The 22,907-nt window shown below is 46.1% G+C and overlaps 1 protein-coding gene across 4 annotated transcripts in view; it reads right to left on the bottom strand.

Moving 5' to 3' along the window:
• Positions 1-5,244: 5,244 nt before the first annotated feature.
• Positions 5,245-22,907, bottom strand: part of GAPVD1 (GTPase activating protein and VPS9 domains 1) — a 28,079-nt gene continuing 10,416 nt past the window's right edge. For all 4 annotated transcript variants that reach the window (XM_041407042.1, XM_041407039.1, XM_041407038.1 and 1 more), the window contains 22 exons: positions 22,119-22,253; positions 21,737-21,926; positions 19,838-19,998; positions 18,945-19,074; positions 18,056-18,181; positions 17,056-17,229; positions 16,621-16,761; positions 15,882-16,016; positions 15,216-15,335; positions 14,699-14,776; positions 14,199-14,566; positions 13,602-13,689; positions 13,156-13,236; positions 12,370-12,492; positions 11,773-11,902; positions 11,286-11,395; positions 10,403-10,562; positions 9,928-10,115; positions 8,858-9,071; positions 8,116-8,188; positions 7,553-7,750; positions 5,245-6,857 (listed from right to left, as the gene is read on the bottom strand). In XM_041407042.1, the coding sequence (XP_041262976.1) occupies positions 6,717-6,857; positions 7,553-7,750; positions 8,116-8,188; positions 8,858-9,071; positions 9,928-10,115; positions 10,403-10,562; positions 11,286-11,395; positions 11,773-11,902; positions 12,370-12,492; positions 13,156-13,236; positions 13,602-13,689; positions 14,199-14,566; positions 14,699-14,776; positions 15,216-15,335; positions 15,882-16,016; positions 16,621-16,761; positions 17,056-17,229; positions 18,056-18,181; positions 18,945-19,074; positions 19,838-19,998; positions 21,737-21,926; positions 22,119-22,253 (3,264 nt within the window). In that variant the 3' untranslated portion in view covers positions 5,245-6,716. The remainder of the gene's footprint in view (positions 6,858-7,552; positions 7,751-8,115; positions 8,189-8,857; positions 9,072-9,927; positions 10,116-10,402; positions 10,563-11,285; positions 11,396-11,772; positions 11,903-12,369; positions 12,493-13,155; positions 13,237-13,601; positions 13,690-14,198; positions 14,567-14,698; positions 14,777-15,215; positions 15,336-15,881; positions 16,017-16,620; positions 16,762-17,055; positions 17,230-18,055; positions 18,182-18,944; positions 19,075-19,837; positions 19,999-21,736; positions 21,927-22,118; positions 22,254-22,907) is intronic.

Genomic DNA, 22,907 nt, shown 5'->3' with positions numbered 1-22,907 from the left:
CAGCTGCAGCCACCGTCCCTCCAAGGACCAGGCACCTGCAGGGAGGCACAGAACAGGATCCCCAGGGATGGTAAACGCCGCAAAGTGCTGGAGTCAGCACCATGGCTGGATTTTGCTTTCAACATCTGCAGCCCAATAAATCTTTGTCTCCTTGCGGTGAACTGTGCTCTTCTCGGGCTCCAATTTACCTCCCTCAGCACGGTGCCCACAGCAGCACGGCCTCGGGGGTGCCGCTGCCAGCTCGGGTCATCACCCCGAGGGGCCGGGGGACGGCGAGGGACCCGCCCGGGCAGCCCCGGCCCCGGCAGCCCCGGCTCCCCCGGTGACCGCCGGCACCGCTCCGTGCCAAAACCCCGCCGCTCTCCAGACCTTCACTGGGCTTTTTTTGTTTTGTTTTAATTGTTTTCAAAACAGATTTCATGTGGTCCCAAAATGAGACCATGATTGTAAATTAAAGTGTAATTAGCCTTTACGCTTTTATATTCATTAACTCTTCTCTGTTAATGATGCAGAGGCTGGAGCACAAACCCAGCATTATGAAACCACATCCAGGAAATAAAATAGTGATTTAGATAATGGCCAGAATGTATTGCTGCTTACACATAATTAAACAAATGCTCAATTTCCACTTGGAAACATGAATGAATGTTGATTAACCCCAGCCCAACGGCTCTGCTGGCTCGGGGCTGAGCGCGGCTCTGCGCCGGGGCTGGCAGGGTGGGCAGTGCCCGCTCCGCACCTGCCCGGCCCAGGTGCCGCAGCGAGCCCGGCTCCGGCTCTGCGGGCTGGTGCCAAAAGCCACCCCTGGCACAGGGTGACACCGCCCCGCGGGCAGGGGACGCTGCCGTGGCGGTGCCACCGCACGGAGCAGCGGGGACAGCGGGCCCGGGTGGCATCGCCCTCGCCGAGGGTCGCTCCCGCACAGGCTTTGTCTCCGCTCCCCTGCGCCCGCTGCCCTCCAAACGTGCCAGTTACTATGGAGACATCTCCTCCCGAGTGCGGGAGGAGCCTGAGCCCCGTGCGGGACAGCGCCCGGCCCTGCCCGGCTCCAGAGCCAGCGCCGGGGCTCCCGCGGGACCGGGGGGAGCGGGGACCCCGGCTGGGACAGGGGTGCCACCCACCGAGGGACCCCAGCAGGGACAGGGGTGTCACCCACCGAGGGACCGGGCAGGGACAGGGTGCCATCCACCGCGGGACCCAACAGGGACAGGGTGCCATCCACCACGGGACTGGGCAGGGACAGGGGTGTCACCCACCGAGGGACCCCAGCAGGGACAGGGGTGCCATCCACCGAGGGACCCCAGCAGGGACAGGGGGGGCAGGGGTGTCACCCACCGAGGGACCCCAGCACGGACAGGAGTGGCACCCACCGAGGGACCCCAGCAGGGACAGGGGTGTCACCCACCGAGGGACCGGGCAGGGACAGGGTGCCATCCACCGCGGGACCCAACAGGGACAGGGTGCCATCCACCACGGGACTGGGCAGGGACAGGGGTGTCACCCACCGAGGGACCCCAGCAGGGACAGGGGTGCCATCCACCGAGGGACCCCAGCAGGGACAGGGGTGTCACCCACCGAGGAACCCAATGGGGACAGGGGTGTCACCCACCGAGGGACCCCAGCAGGGACAGGGGTGTCACCCACCGAGGGACCCAACAGGGACAGGGGTGTCACCCACCGAGGAACGGGCAGGGACAGGGCTGCCATCCTCCGCGGGCTCCTGTGCCCCATGAGCTGGGCCAGGGGAGCAGGCTGAGGGCAGGGGGGCCCTGCTGGCTCCAGGCTGTGCCAGTGCCAGGCAGGGCTCCGTGGGGTTTCCTGGCGAGGATGGCTGTCCTGCTGGTCACAGGGAATCCCTGCGCAGGCTCCAGGGGAGCAGGAGCTGGGGACATTCCCTGGGGCCCATTCCCCACCTCGGGCTGGCTGGGCTGCCCATGGCAGGAGCCAGAGCTGGCAGCACCCCCAGAGCTGCCCCCCAGCCCCCTCACCTCGTGGTGTGTCCGGAGCTCCCATGGATGGAGTTCATGGATCGCTGCCTCAACAGGCCATAATGGCTCCATCTCCCGGGGTCAATACGAGCGCCTTTGACACATGATAGACAATAATTGCTCTTTCTTAGAGACTTTTTAGTTCATGGATCATTGACCTGATGGGCTGTAACAGCTCCGACAGAGGCTGCACACCCCTGTGCTTAACCTCCCTCGGGAGCAGGCAGCTCACGGGGCCGCGTGGAACAGTCTCTCCAAATCCACGCTCCCAGTGCAGGCTGCCAAGGGCCCTGGGCCACTGGAAGCCCTTCTGGTAGCCCGGCCGTGGAGGGGAGGCCGTGGCAGGAGGCACAGGAGCCCAGGAGAAAAGGCCAGCACACCCCAGGATCCCTCGAGTCCAATGGGACAGAACCAGGATGCACAGGACCAGGTCACCTCCCAGGCTCTGCAGGCTGGAGATCCCCACTCTGACAGCAACTTCCAGGTATATGATTTAATGAAAGGCACAATAAGAAGTGAAACAATTAGAATTTCTGCCTCATTATCATGGTAATCTTATCAGTCGGATAATGAGGTATTAATGGAGATTTAATGTGCCTCTCATAACAGAATCCCTTGGAGAAAACACATAAGGAAATTGCTGTAAATCCACTTAATGATGGAAAGGTCCCCAAACACCATATTCCAGAGGATGAAAAATGCTGGATGCAAATGAGAGAGAATCAAGGTCAATAACGCTGCGGGGACCAAGCTCACGGCCCCGCCCGGCCCCGCCCGGGAGGGGGTGAGTGCCAGCTGGAGAAATGCTCCTGTCTCAGCAAAAAAAAATGAACATTTCCTAAGAAAAGAGACGCCAAACATAATACTTTTGGACTTGACCACTCTCAACAAGGCATCAAAGAGCAGCCAGCAGAGGGACAGGCGCATCCTGCTGCAGGCTGAGCTGCTTCTCTCCTCCCAAGCTACCACAACAGCCAAGCTGCAGATCCAAAATTATAACTGAAGAGCTCTGTTAAGCAGTCAGTGCAGCAGCTTCCTCTCCCCTTTACTGGATTTTGGTTCCTTTTTGCCAGTGTCCCTCCCCTGTGTTGAGTGAGGATGGCAGAGCAGCAATGCCCAGTGCAAACCACACAGAGTTAGTGGGAAGTGCTCACACTTGCACGGCCACCCCTGCTGATGGCACTGGAACAAGGCAGAAACGTCAAAGCCAGGCGGTTAAACTGCTCTCCTTTTAATCAGTTTTTACAGAATAATACATTAATAATCACGTTAAGAGACAAGATGGGGTTCCTGTATACAAGATTGTGCAAGCTCGTTAATTTAGATTTATAAAGGCTTTACCAAAGAGGAGAGGCAGTACAAAGCTTTTCAATAGAGGTAAAGCACAATTAAAAGGTACAGAACACACGCTACTAACTGAGCAGAGGTTAATTCTCAAGTAGTACAGGCTCAACCACGTCCCCAGCTGTACCCAGACACGAGCATCCTTCCCCCCTGTCCCCACTGCCCTGGCTGCTCCAGCTCCCCAGGCACACTGGCTCACTCGTGCCAACACACAGCTCTGCTGCCAGCAGCTCTGCCCCTCTCCTGCCCCCTTCCCCCACCCCATTCCCACGGCAGTGAGTTCCCCAATTCTGTGAGAATTTGGCTTAACAGAACATTTCCAAGCAATACAAACCAACACTGTGCTCACCAGACTCACCCACAGGAAACAGCATCATGTTCGTGGCTTTTTTTCCTGAAGTTTATGGCAGTTACATTCAGCATTTGGTAGTAAAAGGTCTCCAAAACAAAAACTTTTAAACTCAAATCCTTGATAGGCCAGACACATTCTGACTCTCCTTAAAGAGGATTTTAAAAAGGTTTCAAGAGAAATCTCACTTAGGAGCACAAAGGGATCTCCTAGAGATGAAAACCCCAGCCCTTTCCTTTCCCTCCTCTACCCAAAAAGGAAACCAGCACCTCTGCAGCATTCCCAGGCACAGACATCGTGGCAGCTCCTCAGAACGTGCCAAGATCAGCGCTGAGACAACAGCCCAGCCTGAAGCCCACGCTGTGAGCTGGTACCAAGGAGCCTCCCCTGCTCCACCCTGCCCAAAATGCTCCATTCCTCCCCTCCAGGGGCTCCAGGAGCTCAATTCACAGAAAGCACCGAGATTACAGCAACAGGCCCGTGGCTGGCACCTTTTGGCAGCAGTTCTGCTACTTTTGGTCCTTTATGCAGTGTCTTCTCACCTTGGCTATTGCACATCAAACCTAACAACACCACTTCCTAGACATGGAATTCAGCATTTTAAAACAAAACATCACGGGATGCAGGGGAAAACAGTAAAAGGACATTACAGGCAGGTTTTTAATTCTTTGGAAAGCCTAATTCTCTAACTACTCCTATCAAGACTAATAAAGGACCTTCAAAGTAGGCTGGAAAAAAGAAGCAAAGGACCATCTTGCTACAAAAACTCTTCAGCTCACCTGGGGCTCACCGGAACACCTACTGGTTTTAAAATAATTAACATTTAAAAAAAGACTCCCGTTCTTTTAAGTATTTTTCCATGCAGAGAAACTAAGTGATAAAAGCTGTGAAGGAAATGGTTCTTGCCCCTTCCACAAAGGAGAGTGAAGCTGAAAGCCCTGATGGTGCTGACCAAACCCTGAGCCAGGCCAGCACACAGGCTGATCACCACCTCCTGTGTCCTTGTGCCTCCTTCAGGGACCCCACAAACACTCTCCTCAACCAACACCCAAACTGCAGAACTCCCACACATCAGTCTTAACACCTCGGATATTCAAGTAATAATTACGTGTTACAGGACACTTCGATAGAAATGAATTTATATTGCTTTTTGATATGATCTGGCCATATCTTCAAGGGCATGTTTGTGCTTTGCTGCAGGGCTGTGCTTGCAATATTGAATTACATGTTCAGCACCAAAAACCCATCAAGGCTAAATAACCAGAATATTGCAATGCTACACAGACTGAGACACCGAGTAAGGCAGATCAGAAGAATTCTGGTTTGACTGAGTATTGCTCCTCCACGCAATCAAGAGGAGAAAGACTACAGAGAAAAGGAAAAGGTTACCATCCCACCTTCTCACCTGTGATCAGATTGGCGAAACTGCTCAATTGAGTTATATCTGAGAGCCCTAAAAAGTGAGTTTCCTGATTATGCCTTGACAAGTAGCACAGCCAAATCAAGCACTCAACACTTTACATAAATTGCTCTAATTCCAATTGACCACATGATTTTCTCAAGTACTAGTTGCTTACAGGTTTTAATCATCAAAATGCACACACACACGCAAAATGAACCAATTGTGTTTTTAAAAGAACGTGAGAAAGATTTTGTTTTCTTTACCACTCACAGACACCAAGTCTTACCACATCCCTCTGTCAGAAGTGCAATGAACACTCTGGAAAGAGCAAGAAATAATACTGACATGAGAAAGCTCAGTGCTCGCTGTCCCTTTTCACTGTATTGAAGCTGAAAAAGGGCAGAGAGTACAGCCAACACCTGCTGGCCATGCCCCAGACCACCTCACTCATGAAAAACCCATGTGGTGTTGTGCATAAAAACCTCCTTAAATTGATAAGGGTCAGTTTAAGGGGAAGGCGGGGTGAGAAATCTATAAAACACCCTGAACTGATGTCATGATATGTTTCATAAAGAACAGTGTTATATTATTTTAAAATATTTTTTATGAACAGTAAAACTTGCACTGCTGCATAGCAGACAACACGAAGAACATTTAGTAAAAACATTCACTGAACCCCCTGGCATATGTATTTAATGTCACTAATCAAAATATATATTACAGCCCAAGGTTCTGTTAAGGATCTCTGTTTGGGGTTTGTACAGTATACACAATAGCTCAGAAAAAATATTACAGTAAGGTATTTTATTTCTCCTTTTTATATTAGACTTTTCTATTGTAACTTACAGTCCCTCTCCTCTATATATCCAAACCTCTGGAACACCCTAATGCCCTAGCCAAGAAGTGTTCAGCTAGCTAATAAGCCCTATTATAAATTCCAGTTTTAGAAATTTCAGTAATTACATCTTAATAAATAGTTCAGTTTGCCCTTTTTAAATCTTAGCCTTTTGAGGAAGTCCTTTTGTCACCCAAACATGGTAGGTCACAACCTGTTAGAGGTCAGAGAGGCTTCTGCTTGTTTATTCAAAGGATAGTAAGTCCAAAGATACTTGCAATGCATTAAATATAGTTATATAATATTTACACTGTCCTCTCAGATTTTAAATTTAGGTGAAATACAACCAATGACTGATGTCAGCTACTACAAACTTTCAGTGTGGCTGGTGTTTTCTTAATAAAAGGTGTATTCAACTAGAAAGTTTACTACGTGGCTGCCCTGTTTCCTCTTGTTTCAGTTTTTCATTAGAAATTAAATGAAGTGAATGATTCACGTGAATAAGAATTCGGGAAGAGGGGTGGTGGAGAAAGCATGAAGACTTTTCTGAATGTTTTGAGATTCCAAAATACCTGAAAACTGTGGTCCCTTTTGCAGTGCCAGTATCTAGAGGGGAGGAAAACGCAACCCAAAGAGAAGAGGAGAATCCGTTAAATTAATTAGATTAGTAAAGGTGTGTTTTAAAATGCCTCAATTCTGTACAGTATTTTACAAGGAAAGTCTTTTCTTCAGCTTTTGCAGCTGTTGTACATTCTTAGGAGCTCCCCTCCTGCTCTCAGTCTGCCTGTGCTGCGCGAGCTACTTGCGGTCGTCGATGGTTTTGATGAACTCCACGGCTGCCGTGAACTGCATCCACCAGTACGACTCCTCTCCAGACAAACAGTTGGCATAGAAACTGCTGATGTACTGCACAGTGGACAGCAGGCAAGGGGGGTTTGCCTGGGGGAGGAGAAGAGAGAGACACAGCTTGTTTGCAAAGCCCAACATCAACAAACACCGCCAGATACAGAACAGAAACACAATTCCCTTTGTGCAGTGATCCTCATCCTACAGAGTATGTAACCTGCCTGCAGGGTAGGGACTGTTTATCCTCAGCAGCCCCACTTCACACGCTCAGAAGGCATCAGGTTTGATGAAAGGAACATTTTTCCAACAAGGAAAAATGACTAGCAGGTCAAGAGAAAGAAGGGGAACGCTGCCACAATCTGTGAAGGTCATCAGGACCTCAACACATGTAAAGCCTGTTGTTTCAGCATCTCACACGTCAGACCATCCTCCACTCGTGTCAAAAAGGACCAGCAACACAACCCAAGTCAGTCCTGGTCTGCACCTTGGTCCTGACGACAGCATGAAGCAGGCACAGGTGACAGATGCTGGTGGACATACCTCAAACAAACTCCACTCCACACACAGCATCTGCACCCCAATTTTACTGGTTCCAAATGCAAAGTTTGCTTGGATTCAAAAACATAACTCTGACCACATTTCTGACATCCCTATTCAAGCCCTGCTGAATCAGATTGGGTTTGATCCTGGCCAGCTCCCTGTGACCCACAGGCATTATCCCTCCTCCTAAATTTGCTTGTTTAATACAGGAATTAACCGGGGTTTGTGATCTCTGCAAAAGAACTCACCTTTATGAGGACAAAGACCAGAACAGGAACAAAATCATCTGCCCCAGGTACCGAATCCTCGTTGGCCAGGCTGAGCAGGTTCATGATGGTGGAGCACATCCTCAGGATGCACTGCACCTTGTCCCGGGGGGTTTTGTAAGCGCTGATGGTGCGGATCTCGGACTGCGCCGACGGCCACGGCGCCTCCCGCAGATACACCTGGGGGAAAAACCAAAAGTGCTCGCTGGGCAGGCCACTGCTGGAGCAGAGCAGCACCACAGGCTCCTCTGGGGGAAATGGGAAGCTTTCATTTAAATGGCAGACTGAAAGAGGGGAGATTTAAGTTAGATATATGGAAAAAATTCTTCCCTGTGAGGATGGAGAGGCCCTGGCACAGGGTGCCCAGAGAAGCTGCAGCTGGGTACAGCCACAGCATGGCTACAGTGTATTTTCCTGAAGGATATTTCATCTGTCACAGGCAGCAAAGCAACCCTTCTAAGTGTAAAACAGAACAATCCTCTCCCCATCCCACTCCCTGTCCAAACCCCAACACCCATACAAAAGCAAAGGAAAAGAGTTGTTACCTCAGGTATCTGCAGCGCCTTGTGGTTTGCAGTCACTACTTTGGATAACCTCTGTATGTGCTCGTGAAGGACCCTGAAACAAAAAACGAGAGTGAAAAGTAAGCAGCAGCCAGCCAGCTGAGGAAACTTGCTTCATGTTTGATAGGACAAGAAAGATCTTCAGGAATGTGGCCCTACAGATGATGGACATCAGTTCAGTCAAGATGCAGAGGATTGTTCTGTGCAGCCAAGAACAACCACATGTCCTCTGGAGCATCCTAACAGCATCTGTTCTAATCCACAGGAACCCCAAATGCATGGAAAATACTGAGTGAAACCAGAAAATGGACCAGGTCCAGTCCTGAACCAGGTTTTGATCATTCTCTCAGCACACACACTTGCAGACCTGACAGCCTGTACCCCAAATCATCACACTTACAACGCTTTTTTTTCTGTTCTAGCAGCTTGTTTCTAACACATTTGCACATGATGCTAAAGCCCTTCCTCGTTCTTTCACAAAATGTTCTGAACGAAAACATGCATTTGTGTGGCTGACTCAGACAAGCCTGTGGCATAATAAACAAAACTGAAGACTGAAAATCTAAGAGTCCAGACTCATCCTTGGCAATCGCGGCCGCCCAGAACCACCTCTCTCCGTGTCGGGGCAGAGACACAGAACAGCAGACCCCACAAGGAGGGCTGCACATCTTCCACAGCACCAACCGCAAAAGAGAAAACAAGTCTTTGAATTCCATTCACTTACTGGTCACGCAAAATGTCGCCGTCCTGGTTGGGGTAGAAGGCGAGTTTGAAAATGCGATTCATCACGCTGCGCTCTATGGCCAGCTGCGCGTCCTGGAGCTGCTCCTCGCTGGCGTTCTGCCAGATGGCATCCTGAGCCATGGCCCCGTACAGGAACTGCAGAAAATCCTCCACTTGGGCCGTTTTATCATCGGCTGCCGTGAGTTTCTGGAAATCTGACAAAAAAAGGAGGAAGAGAAGGAATATTTGCTTAAGTAAAAAAATATTTTTTCTGGTAAGTTTTTCAGGCACGTTTAATGTGCAGCGCTGTATGCTCCAGGAGCAAGAACTGACTCCAAATTCCTCATGTGCTTCACTTTGTCAGACATGTGCACAGAGAACCAGTTTGGTCTAAGTGGCTGTTTTGAGTTTCCTGGGGCCACTGTCTCTTGTGCTGTGATATTTTTGAATCTTTGATTCACTTGATTCACATTGTTACTATCCCAAATAGTATGCTCCAGGAGCAAGAACTGACTCCAAATTCCTCATGTGCTTCACTTAGTCAGACATGTGCACAGAGAACAGAGAAGCAGTTTGGTATAAGTGGCTGTTTTGAGTTTCCTGGTGCCACTGTCTCTTGTGCTGTGATATTTTTGAATCTTTGATTCACTTGATTCACATTGTTACTATCCCAAATATCTTCTAAGGTACAGCCATAGGTTCTGGACTAAGAACTGAATGCTGCAACTTAGTTTATCATATATCAGTATATATAAAATAATTAATAGTATTCATGCTTCTGCCACGGGGCAGATAATGTGATTTAGCATAATTTTTTTGGCCAAGTAAGGTCAAATTACCTTCATTCTCTCAGCCCATGAAAAATGCAGACAATTACCATAGCTTAGATGCCACAACATCCTGTAAAGTCACAGTAATCTGTCTGTTTAGCCATTAATTCACCATCTGAAATTGAAATAATTTTAGGAATCTACTCCTCAGATCAAAAGCCATACTTTAAAAGATTAACCCAAGTCATCATCCAAATACAGAGCAAAGGAATATAAAAACTCTGGTCTGCATTAATCTTACCTTGAATGAACTCCCTTATTTTCTTTTCCTTGCTCTCCAGCAGTAACCTCACACAGACTGTAGTGAAGTATCTGTTGGCCACTTCTTTATCTCGCAGCACTCTCTGCAGGAGCCTCTCCAGGTGCGCCTGCGTCGTCTGCAGGCCTTGGCGACAGCGCGTTAAATACGCGATATACGGAGCTCTTTTCCTAAAGCAAAGAGCCCTGCATCAGACCCACAACAAAGACAGAGGTAACAGCTTTCCAAACTGCTGAGTCAGAGTGCAAAGGATCCTTCCACGTGCTGCTTTTAAAACACAACAACGCCCGAATTCGGGAGTTTGCCTCGCACGGGTGAGGCGATTTTGTGGGGAAGCAGAGACGCAATAACCTGGTTTGGTAAAGCACAATTTAAACCAAAAGGGATCTTCCCAATCTGCTGGTGAACAAAGGGAGAATGTGGGAGCCCAGTGCTGAGGAGGCACTGCACGAGGTACCTGTAGTCCTCGGCGATGGAGGCCAGCAGCTTGCGGCACGTGCGGTTGTCGAAGCGGCTGACGCAGCGCATCGTCTCCTGCAGCTGCGCCATCAGGTTCTTGTCCTGCAGGTTGATGGCTTCAGCCAGCTGAACTTTCAAGAAGCACACAATTTCATTATCTAATAAAGAAAAAAAAAAAAGGTTAAGAAACGTAGGCATGATGAAAATAAACTATCTTCGAATATGGGAGACGCATTAATGGTTTAAAACAAAACTTCTGTACATTAAAGAAAAAAATGTTATTTTAGAACAGTTTAAGAATATAGGCATGATGAAAATAAACTATCTTTGAATATGGGAGACGCATTAATGGTTTAAAACAAAACTTCTGTACATTAAGGAAAAAATGTTATTTTAGAACAGTGCAAGAATCCTTTTTGAATTTTCTAGCTATCAGAGGATAAGCCTCCATATCACTATCTTATCTAGCATTTAGAACCATTCTGAAATGTGAAGAGGACCCCATAAGGTGACATATTCACCTGTCTGCAAATAAACCTAGAGTGAATGAAAGGATACAACACAACACATTTATACTAAGTCAACATAAAGACCCAGTAAATCATTCAGTGGCACAACTCCAAACAGCACATGTATTTTCAGAGTCTATTCTATAGCTCCAGGCTCTACCTGCACAGTATCTGTGATACTTCACTACAAAAAAATCATAGAGCAGGCTGAGATGGCAGTTTGTCTGTGGAGTAAGAATGAAAACATTCTGGGGGCAAAAGGCAGCCCGTGCCCTCGATATTTATGGCAAAGAGAAGGGACCATAAATGGTGCAGTACAAGTGCCATTACAGGGGGACAAGGAGAGACACACACAGAGCAAAGGGCCTGTACCTTCAGGGTCTGTGTGGTCTGGGAGACCATTCCTTGTTGAGTGTGTCAGCATCGGGAGGGCAACAGAATCTGCTGAACAAAGAGCCAATCTCAATTTCTTCTTTGCATCCCTTAAAGAGGAAAAATATTTTCTTAACACAGTTGATGAGAGGTCTGCTTCTTCAATAAGAAATCTTTACTTTCTTTTTTGTTTAATACTACCTAGAAGTTATTTAACATAATTTTAATATACAGCATTGTCAAGACTTTAGAATATGAGTTCTTTTGATACAGCACCATTTTCAAAGGGATTTTCTTAAACACTGAATTGCTCTGTCCTCTCTGGTTACAAACAGCCCTCCACCAGTGGAAATATGACAGTTTGAGATACTTAAAGCACATCAAAGTTCACAATGAAACCGTATTAATATTCTTGTGGGAACCAGTCACACAGCTTCAGCTTTTAATTCTACTTTGTGGGTAAGATGAAACCTGCAAATGTCTTTACCTGTAGGAGAAAGCAGAACCTTGTGGCTGTGCTACTTGACTTGCAGAGTCTGGGAGGTCATCTGCAGACATGTTCTGCAAAGCCTCATCCCGTGGGGAGTCATGCATGCTCTCACCATCCCCAATTGCCTCTGTGGAAATGAAAAGCACATTGCACCTCAAGAGAGGAGTCAGAGGAAGAAACCAGACTAATTTTGTGCTTGTTATTCTAAGGTCGGGGAGGGAATGGAGACAGCAAATAAACCAGCTTGTTCTGGATACATGAAAAAATGCACATTAAAACATACAACCTAGAAGCTCCTAAGAAGAAACTGCAAAAGTTTTGGAAGTCAACACTTCAGTGCCATTTAAAACAAAACAACAAACTGGTAGGAGATCAACACCCAGCTCCCTCAATGGCAATACAAAAGAGCTGTCCTTGGGAATACTGATTTAATTCCCAGCCTCTGAGGGACTGTCCCACAGCTTATTTGACAAAACATTCCTTGTTTAGAGCTCACATTGTGCAGCTGCTAATCCTAACCCTGAACACTGAAGTGTGTTTATCTCTGAGGAGCAGGAGCTATGTTGGTGGTGATTAAAGAAGCCAGGCTCTCACCTGCACTGTCGTAGTTCACGATGGCTCCTTCACTGGGACTCGTTCTCTTGATTGCATTCCTGTATTTGTCCAGAATGTCCTCAGCAGCTTGTGCCTGTGCACTCAGCCTCGGGCTGGGATCATCTGAAAGGACCACAAAAAACAACAGGAGTTACCCTGCTGTTGGGCCAACTGAAAGCAAATAAAAAAAATTCAGCCTACACATTTGGACTCTGTTTTTAGCCAGATCAAACAAAGAGGTGCTTGTGTCCTGTGCAGCCCAAATTCAAATGTATTAGTAAAGTCTGAAGTAAATCAGAAAACAAACAGTACAATCAAAGTGAACAAATGAAGTCAGATCCTGAGCAGACCCTCAGCACATTTATATGGCATACACAGTATGCAGTATAAATGGTATTTGAAGACTTCAAGAAAGGATCAGGCAAACAGAAAACGTAACACCCAGGTTCACACTATGTTTAATTTAACACTTAAGAAACTATTACAGGACTGTGTGTACAGCTATCCTTACAGCTCAGCTGTGACAAGGACAGGAGCTCTATAATGAGGGCAGGAGGAAAGTGAGGACTTGAGTTGAGAATCCACTACAGGCACAGACAGACATGTGACAACTTAAAAACAGCCTTCAAGTCAGGAAATCTTTATCCATTTTCTTATTCAAAATGTCAGTTCTGAACACGAGCTACAACAGCATGTACCTGTCTGTCAGTGCTACCTGGTGGGCACTCTGGAGCTCCAGGAGGCACACTCTGAGAGAAAATTACTGTGATGATGTTATTCACATACCTTGCAGCGTTGCGTATCTGTCAGGCACCATGTCATCTTTGTCTTTTTCTTGTTTTTCTTTCTTCCTAAATGGAATAGGAGCTGAAAATGCAAGGTACCTCATCAAAGACTACTCTGAGATAATGGCCAAATCGCAGAAAGTTTAAGGAAGGGGCTAATGCAGAACATTTTCATCAAATCAACTTCCATAAAAGCATCAGCTTATCCATGGGGTAGAGCAGAACTGTACTGCCACCACCACAGCCAGCTCCACCCTTAACACACACGAGGTCAGGCAGAACAGCTTGGCCTTGCAGGCACAGCACACTCTAGGGAGCTACTAGCCAAGGGAGTCAGGTAGCTTCCCATTTTTATTTAAATATTTATTTACACTTTAACCATAAAGAGATAATAAAGGCAGTGTGAGCTCTGACTGAAGTACCAAACCCAGAGAGACACAATCCTACCTTTGGGCATGGCAGACACAAAACGTTTCCTCCACCAGGGCTTGTTCCTGTCAGACTTCTCATCATCACTGTCTTTCCGTTCCTCAATCTGCAGAAGGGCAGAGTCTACATTTGAGCATTTACCAAATCAAGTGTAAGGAGAAGATTTCTCCTTCACATCAGCTTTTGCTACACTGAGAAGTTCTGTAAAAACAGAACTACAGCAGAACACAAAGAGCAGATTAAGTCAGAAATATCTCTCCTAATGAAGACATCCTGCAAATGCAAACCCACAGCCACAAAGAACATTAGATTTCACTTATTTCTTTTTAAATAAAATTAATTTTCAGGCTGCTGCAGCAATTTAACACTACAATGAATCTGTTTCTGAAGTTTTACCACCAGTAAACCTCATCCAGTAAACTTAAGAAAAGCCAGCTCCATTTAAGCCACTCTGAACATCTGCAGCTTTATCTTCTAAAACTGGCCAACGTTTAAGGGTGACAAAAGTGTGTTGTAACTCCTTAGCTAAAGACACTTCATTCCAACTTCCTGGCATCAGGTGCCTAGTTAAAGCGGGCATCAGAGACAAAACCAAAATGCTAAATAAAGCTTCACCTCTCCCCTGGAGGAGTCCTTGCTGGGAGATGAAGACGACGACTGAGAGGCCAGCGCGGCTGCCCCGGCGCCGCCGGAGGCCACGGGCAGCTCCCTGTCCTCGTTCCCAGCACGTCTGTTCCAGCCAGGATCGCTCATGGGCCTCCGCACCGAGGGCACTATGTCCGAGCTCCTGCTGCGGACCAGCCTCTCCGGGTAGGAGTGCCTCTGCTTGAAGGCTTCCAGGTCTGTCGGGATCAGAGCGTGCGACCCAAAGCTCGGCAGTCGCGCCTCGTTACCTCCCACGGCTCCTTCCAGGATGGGGGGATCTGGGGGTGGGTGAGAGGGTCTTGCATAGTGCACTTTAGGCCTCACTACAGCTGACACACCTGTGGTCACAAGCAGAAAAGAAGCCACACATATTTCTCTTAATATTAGTCCAAATTACCTGGTTACCTGGTACTGACATAGAAGCATTGAAAATGCCTTTTTTAAAACAAAGCTTAATCTGTATAACTCACCCTCATTTGAGGACAGAGGGTCAAACAATGCAAGCAAAGAATCTGTTTGAGAAGGAGGAGATGTCAACTGACTGGCTCCTGAAATACAGAGAGAACAAAGCTAGTGCCATACCAAAGCTGCCTCCAACATGAGAGACACTGGAAAGACAGACTTCAGCAACAAAAGTTTACAAAACTTAGACTGCAAAGTATTTGTAAAGATATTCCTGTAGGAAAGATCTCTGCAGTACCTTGAAATGATCAAAGAGTTACATCACAAAAAATTCTTGAGGAGCAGCCCAGTTCCAAAAAGCAAGAGGACAGTCAATGCAAACTGAATTAGGGATCTTCGATCTAGAGCTCAAGCTGTAGTACAGCAAAGCACTGGAGCCTCTTTGTCAAACAAATACAGTACTGGCAAATAAGGAAAATAATTATGCTTAATCACTAGCACTTTGAAACTGGGAAGAAATTGTAAAATTTAAGGATTCCATAAATGTCACTTGTTTTTATCAGAGATTCCAGATCAGGAACTTACCATGGGCTGTTTCATCCATGTCAGGACTTGTCACAGAATCTTTGCCCCCAAAGTCAGAGCTACATTCAGACCTGAGATCCTCAATCTTGTTAGGAATATCTTCAGATGTTGCACTAATACCTTACACATAACAAAAGAAGCATCTGTAATAGTCTTTCAAAGAACAAGGAAGCAAAAGCCTGAGGCTGTTAAAATGTTTGGTGGACAGTGAGTAATCAAGTTCCAACTCACAGTAGCACCTACAGACATTACAAATTTCTATACTCATAAAATAACAGTTTATTTTTGCTCTACATCTTCAGAAGTGTGACCATAGCCATGAATACACTCTGACAAGAGGCATTAGAAAGACACTTCACTCTTACATACTTTGCAAAAAAATTAAGAACTAGAGCTATGATTTATTTAAACGAAACAAGTAGTTTTAAATGCAAGAAAGTTTGGAGTTTCTTTCAAAGCAACACTCCTCTGCTAACCACTGCTATTGCAGCACAGGGCATCCACCTCTCTGCTGCCTTTTTTATTTCTTCTGGGAGGTGAACAAAGAATCACAGCTTCGCAGGAAGTTATTTTATGAGTGAAGTGATGCATAAATAAAGCACTGCAGCAAAGTGAGTGCTGCCCATGCTGTGATGGAGCAGCTCTGTCACACACAGGTGCACACACCTGACACAACGCTCAGGCCGGGCGTGCTGGGCCGAGAGCTGACCTCCCTCACATCTGTGTCATCAGACGTGCTGCCCAGCCCAGAGCAGCTCTCCAGCTCTTGCAGTCTTTCCTCCTGTTTTAAATCTGGAGCCTCTACAAAAGGGAGACAATGGACAGCACACAGAGAAAGTATCATTACTCAATGCCATGCTCCCTACACATTCACAAGCAGAAGGAGGGGGTGGGGGGTGATTTAGTGTATCAAGTTTTAAGGGAACTGAACCACTTCAACAAGAGTTTTCTTATATTTGGTACAGAAGGCAGGACTCTGCACAGACAGCAATGCTCTGTCTGCACAGGCATGCTAAGGAGTGTTCACTGTTTTAATTGTTGTATTTTTTAGACAATAGGATACAGTCACATCCTCACTAACCAAAGTAAACCATGGTCCTGGATTGCTCCTACCACAGGGAAGGAAAAAACAAGCACAAGTTTGCTTTGGAAACCCTTCTCTTCCCCTTCAAACCTTAAGTATTTCTTAAGTAACAGAAGTCTCTCCCAATGCTTTTCATCTTCTTTCTGCCTAGGAGCATTTTGTCCTTTTAATCCTGGAAGTATTCGCAAAAACTAACTTAACCTAGGACAGTAATTTCTTGAAAAAAGAGGAAGAGGAAGAGGCTGCTGTTTTGCATTCTATGCCTCTGGAAGAGTCTTAGAATCATGCTAAAGAAATACGCAAAAACTGCCCGATTCTGACCTGAATCACTTGGTAATACTTCCACACTCCACGCCTCACTTGTGGTTTCTGATATGGTTGAACCTGTGCAGGGATCAAGCAACACGGATCCTGAACCTGGCAAACACAGCAAGCTGCCTAGCATGTTCTCTGCAGCTGCACCTGCAAAAGTAAAGCCGGAGCGTATGGCTAGAGCTGGGCTTGGGGAGTCAGCTCTAGAGAGAAGAGGAAGAACACCTCTTAAGTGTCCTTGAGAAAGCAATCAGGAAACACAACGTTGAAAAGAAACCAGTAACTAAGTACAGTCCAGGTCATGCACACAAAAATCCTCCTAGAGCAAATCTCCAGTTGAATCTGTGGAAATGCCCCTGTTGAGGAAGGGAGGAGGAGGAGGAGGAAGGCTCTGCAGCCTCGGGTCCAGAGCAGCACAGGACCTACCCAGAGCACACCCGTTACCTGCGATTTCCTGCAGCCGGTCCTCGTCGATGTTGGGGTCGAAGTCACTTCCCAAGACATCTGTGCTCCAGGTTTCACTGACAGTCTCTGAGATGTCTCTGTCATCAGTCAAACCCATCATGTCACGGATTTCAAACTTACGGAGCTTGTCATCCAGGTTATCCTGAGTTGTGGCTGTGGAAACAAAAACAGTTCTTGGTTTTCTGAAAGGCTTCTCCAATTGTTTCAGATTGAAAGCCTGTAAGAGTACATTAGGAAAAAAAATCCCAAACAAACAGCCTCCCTAATTCTCTCAGGTAAGGCAGTGGTTTGAAGGAAGGCCTGTAAAGCACCATTACACTACTCAGGAAATGCTGCCTGAAAAAACATTTGAGACATAAGAAGAAAAATCTGGAAGTACACATGGTAAGCTATCAAATAAATTGACAGAAAAAATAAATGCCAAGGTAGTGCTACAAAGACACTGATACAATTTCTGTAGAGGAACAGGATCACAGAAAAGCTGAGGCCTCCAGGGATCATTCCAACCCAAACTCCCTGCCCTGGTCAAGGACACCACGCTGTTCATGATCATGTCCAGTCATATTTTGAGCATCTCTAAGCTGGAGACACCACAACCTCCGGGCAACCTGTTCAGTGCTTGACAAATGGACATTATAGAGAAAATTATCCAGATACTTCCAGACTACTCCAATCCAGATCACCCTATTCCTGAAGGGAACAGCCTGATATCAAGCAAAACTTTACAGTTTCCTATAAAGGACTTAAGTCTCAAAATTCCAGGTGACTTTCTTTTCCTAACAACAGACGACAAAGAATACTTCTTGGGGTGGAAGAAAAACACCAAACCAAAAGCGCAAATAAATACAAGAGCGATTGCACAAGGAAAATGTCGACTTTTTTTTCCCTTGAATTAGTCAATTTTGCAACCTCTTTCCACGGAGACTTTGGCTTTATCCTCTCCAGCAGCTCAGGCACTGGGAGGAGAACGGGCACCTGCCTTGCTCGTGCTCCAGCAGCTGCAGAGCCTCCACGCCGTTGCTGCCGGAGGGGCCCGCGCCCAGCTCCGACACCGACTCCCCCTCCAGGTCCAGGGAGGACACGGAGTTGGAGCGATTGGAAGGGCCTGTGGAAACAGATCTTACTTTAGAACCAATTTGAGTAACATATAAATATACAGCATTAACGATTCAGGACGCAAAACTCGCTAAAAAAATGAGAAGGAATGAAGCAGTAGTTCCAACACAAAATATTGAATCTCACCACTACTGTACTTAGCTGGAACTTAAAAGCCAATAAAGTCTTTGTTTTTAACTTATTTACTTGCTCATGAATTTGTTTTCTTATTTTGAGGAGACAGCAAAAATGAAGTTATGGAAGTTATACAAAATAATGAAGTGATGTGTCTGAACCTCTACCATCCCACAGACATCTGTGCTTTGTTATGTCTGAGGTTCATATAAAGGAGTTGTGCAGAAACTATTCTGGGAATAGAAACTATCCTGAGATATGTAACAGCTAATTAGAACATGATGAAGAATAAGTCTGAGACGTCCAAGTTTAGAACTAAGTTAGATTATCTTCATAACTAGTACTGCACTTAAGTTTAAAACAAAAATAAACAAAAAACCCCCATTTTCTCTTTTTAAACACACTTAGTCTTTTTCTTCCCAACTCTCAGATTCAGTTTTGCCTTTGTAGGTCAAAATTTAGCTCCAGGCTTTGTTCTCTGAACAACTAAGAAAGAAGACAGGGTCTCAGAGTGAAATAGCAGTCTCCAAAACAGCAAAGCCAAGATGCTGTATTTAACACGCCTTCCTTTTACAGTTAAGAGGGGAAAAAACCCAACAGAGCAACAAAACTTCTTCAAGACTTAAGCAGCCCTTCACCTTCAGATATTCCTTCCAGATTATCACTGCAGAGGGAAAAGCGCAGGGTTTTGTCAGGTTTACCATGGAGCTTGTTCTCATCAATGGGGACATCTCCCTGCCCACCATCTGCAAGCTGCATATTTAACACCTGGAGGGTGGGAGAAAGAAACAAGGCTTCATTAAAATCATCTGCTTTTCAGATAATTAAAGAGCAAATAAAAATTGGAGACGTGGTTTTGTATTGTTAATGGGACAATCAAATTTCTAACATTCTGTTAGAAAAAAGACAGCAACCTCCCAAGTCAGAGCCTGGGGAGAAAGCAAGGAACCAGCCCATGGACATTAGGAATGTCCTGGTAACAAGGGAGCCACAGCTCCCTCATCACCCCCCAGAGCAGAAAAGAAAGGAAAGGATCTGCACAAGGCTGCCAGAGGAGATAATCCCAACCAGCAGGCAGGGAGCAAAGCTGGAAGCAGCAGCTGTGCTACAGCTGGAGAAGGAAAAGGCTGGAACACCAGGCCTGCTCCAGGAACAGTCTGCAGGCACTGAGGGCACTGTGAGCTCTGCTGGGCCTGTGCCATGAGCTGCCAAAAGCATCAGGACCAGTGCTCCAGTTCTGCCACTCACCCGTGTCCCTGGACCCAAAGGACAGGCATGCAGAGGCACAGCAGTCCTGAATGCTCAGAAACAAGAGCCCAGGTTTGCTCTGAAGCTTCTTAAGTGAGGGAACAAGCCCACCAAAGGCCATTTTGAAAGCTACAACCCCCAAGCTCATAACACAGAGCAAGGGTTTAAATTCCCATTCCAGCTTTATTACCAAAACTTAGCTCTGTACCCTCACTGCTGTGCTATTAGAGAAGACAGAGGCTGCACGGCTCAAAACATCTGAGATGTCATGGTTTCTGGATACCTCATTTTCTGACATCATTCCTGGAGTAATCTGTGGACCTGTCCCCAAGGAAATCACCAGCACTTCTTCTGGCTGCACTTCTGGAATAGTCTCCTGGGAGGATCCTTCATGATCTCCGTGCTGGTCCATCAGCATGTTTGATCTACTTCTGCTTCGAGTGGCTAAGAAAATATTTCAAAATACCCACATCAGAAAGCTTTTGCTTTTGTTTAAGGAGGAAAAACAGACAATACAATGGAAATACAGAACTGTAGTATTTTAATTAGCAATACACATGAAATAAATTTTCAAAATCAAAGTGTTATTAAACTTTTGAGAGATAGAACTGATGTTTAAACTTGAGTACTGCCCTGTGGAAAAGGAAACTTTCAACATAAAAGCTGAGAAGCAGAAAAACAAGGTACACTGTTTGCCAATAGCAATTCAGCCTATTCCAATCACAGAAAGACCTTTTATACGTTATATGAGAAAATTCAGTTTGTTACTAAAAAAAGGTCTAGGTTTCTGTGGTTTAAAACTCTAATTAATTTGTTTAAAAGGCTTTTTCTCCTAAGAAGTAGGAAATCTTATTCTAACAGGTGTCTCAAACCCAGACACACAATACAACATCAGGTGGTTTGCTCTGATTACTTTTCCACTCTTATGTTCCCTTTTCAACCGGCCTCAGATTCCCACATGTGGCTCCATGGAAGTAAAAACACCCACATGAAATTAAGGTTTCTAAGAATGGCAGCATGACACCAATTACTTTTTTATTTGACCCAAGGAAAACAAGGCAAGTGCGCAGAAGTGGCAGCCAAATTCTGATTATCTGACAGAGGGGTTTTTAAAACCCACATGTACACAAAATGCCAAGGGAGATGATGGCCCAAAGGCATGCTGAGTTATGTGACACGAGTCAAAGCTTCACAGAAGAATGGAAAGAGGGCATTACCCACCAAAAGGGGTTACTAGAGTTATGTGAGCTGACAGATTGGTAGCAGAGGTGTCCCAGGCAGTAATCGCTGCCAGCTGCTGTCCTGGAGTTCGAAAGCATTAAAATGAAACAAAAGAAACAAAAACTTTGAGCAAAAGCTATTTTATACCATAAAAGAAATGCTGTGAAGTGCCACTACTATAGAGGTGTAAAACCAGAACCATGCAAAAGCAGAGTTAAACCAACAGGTTTGTTTTGGGGGTGGATTTTTGTGTTTTCTTGCCACTTACTGGCCTCTGTATGTTTTTGTCCTTTTACACACCAACACCAAATCTCTCAAACAAAAATATCCCACATGGTCATATTCACATAAACATACACTGAAGAAGAGTACCACCCTTCTCATTTTAAAATAAAGTATTATTAATATGGAAAAAATCTAGATCCGGAAATCCTACTCAAAAAACAAAATCCAACCAACCTAAAATTGCATTCCAGAAAACGGACAGTTGGAATTAGAGCAGGCAAGGAATGGAGAAAGGACAAACCTTCTCTTCTCAGCACATACTCTGAAGTCCTGCTTGTTCACCCTCCTGTCCATTTGTTCTCTAACAAAAATATTAAACTTATTCTGTCCCACTAATTAAATGCCTCTGCTTCCATCTTACTACTTTCCTAAGCAATTTTCCCCCTAGATCTGCTTCCCACCTTCAAACCTCCCCTCTACTGTCACTGCCAAGCACCACCATTACAACTACCAACCACTCCAGAAATTTTCCCCAGTTCAGGCTGGAGGGATGAAGGTCATTCACCACACTTGCATTAGACACTAAGGAAGTTACCTGGGTTTAAAAAAAATTCTTCACCACCTACACACCTAGAAAAAGTAGGAACTGGAGGTGTAGGTGAAGAGTAAGCCCAAGAGGTGACTGAGAAGACAGCACAGGATGCCCGAGGTGTCAGAAACCAGGGGCTCTCCTTACCTATGGGCAGTCGGTTCTTTTTGTTGGCTGGAGTGGTTGCAGGAGAAAGCTGGGGGGTGTTGTACGGAGTCATTTCAAGGCTGCTGCTTTTCCCTGGCTTGTTCTGGGGTAAATTCGCCAGCAAGTTTTCCAAAGCCATCCGATCTTCCTTAAGCTGATCGCTCGACATCACGTTCCGCATGAAGCCCACCTAAACACAGACAGACATTCGGTAAGGAGCACAGGCACAGCCTGCTCCTGCCAAGGTGGGCACAGGCACAGCCTGCTCCTGCCAAGGTGGACACAGGCACAGCCTGCTCCTGCCGAGGTGGAGCATGGGCACAGCCTGCTCGTGCCGAGGTGGGCACAGGCACAGGACCCTCAGCAGGAGCAGCAGCATTACCAGGGCAGTGAGCTGGCTGTAGGTCATGTACACCACGGTGCGGCTCAGCCCCTCCAGCAGGTTCACGGCCGACATCGGGGGAGTCTCCACCGCGCGCCCGTCGATCACCACGTCCAGGAAAGCAGCAACGCAGCTCTGAGGGACAGCAGAGAGCTCAGTGAGACACCACCCGAGAGTCTGCAGGGAAACTCACCACAGGAGTTAAGTACTGGACAGAATAATTTAAGTTTCGCTTCCTACTTCTGAAATCTTGGGATAAAACGGCAGGTATTTTAACTTTAAGGAAAGTGTGCAGTTGCTTTTAGCATTTCTTTCATTCCTTTCTTGCTTCCCAAAGTGTTACTTACTTAAGTGTCCTCTTACAATTAAAGGGAAAAAAATAATGACAATAAACCGGCCTTTCCTGAAAAATCTGGTGAGCACAGACTGAAAATGAAACAAAGAAGCAACAACGACATCACTTTCTAATCTGAGTGAAAATGTTACTTGTACAATAAACGTGTAGCTTTGTGTGGTGACTGTGTAACAACTAGAATTACCAAAACCTGCACAGATACAAGGTTATCAAGGACGCCAACAGGTTTTTAAACACTTTCAAAGTGTTTAAAATCTTTCAAAGGCCATTAACTAGAATTACCAAAACCTGCACAGATACAAGGTTATCAAGGATGCCAACAGGTTTTTAAACATTTGACAATCTTTCAAAGGCCATCAGCTTCGCTGTTGCTCTGATGAAGGTAATGCTGTGGCTACGGATGGATTCATACTAACAGGAAAAGCTGAATAAAA

This window comes from Onychostruthus taczanowskii, unplaced genomic scaffold (assembly GCF_017590055.1).
Source record: "Onychostruthus taczanowskii isolate IOZ18803 unplaced genomic scaffold, ASM1759005v1 scaffold25, whole genome shotgun sequence".
Classification (NCBI taxonomy): Eukaryota; Metazoa; Chordata; class Aves; order Passeriformes; family Passeridae; genus Onychostruthus; species Onychostruthus taczanowskii.
Note: the sequence above shows the minus strand (reverse complement) of the source record. Positions and strands in the feature narration are given on the sequence as shown.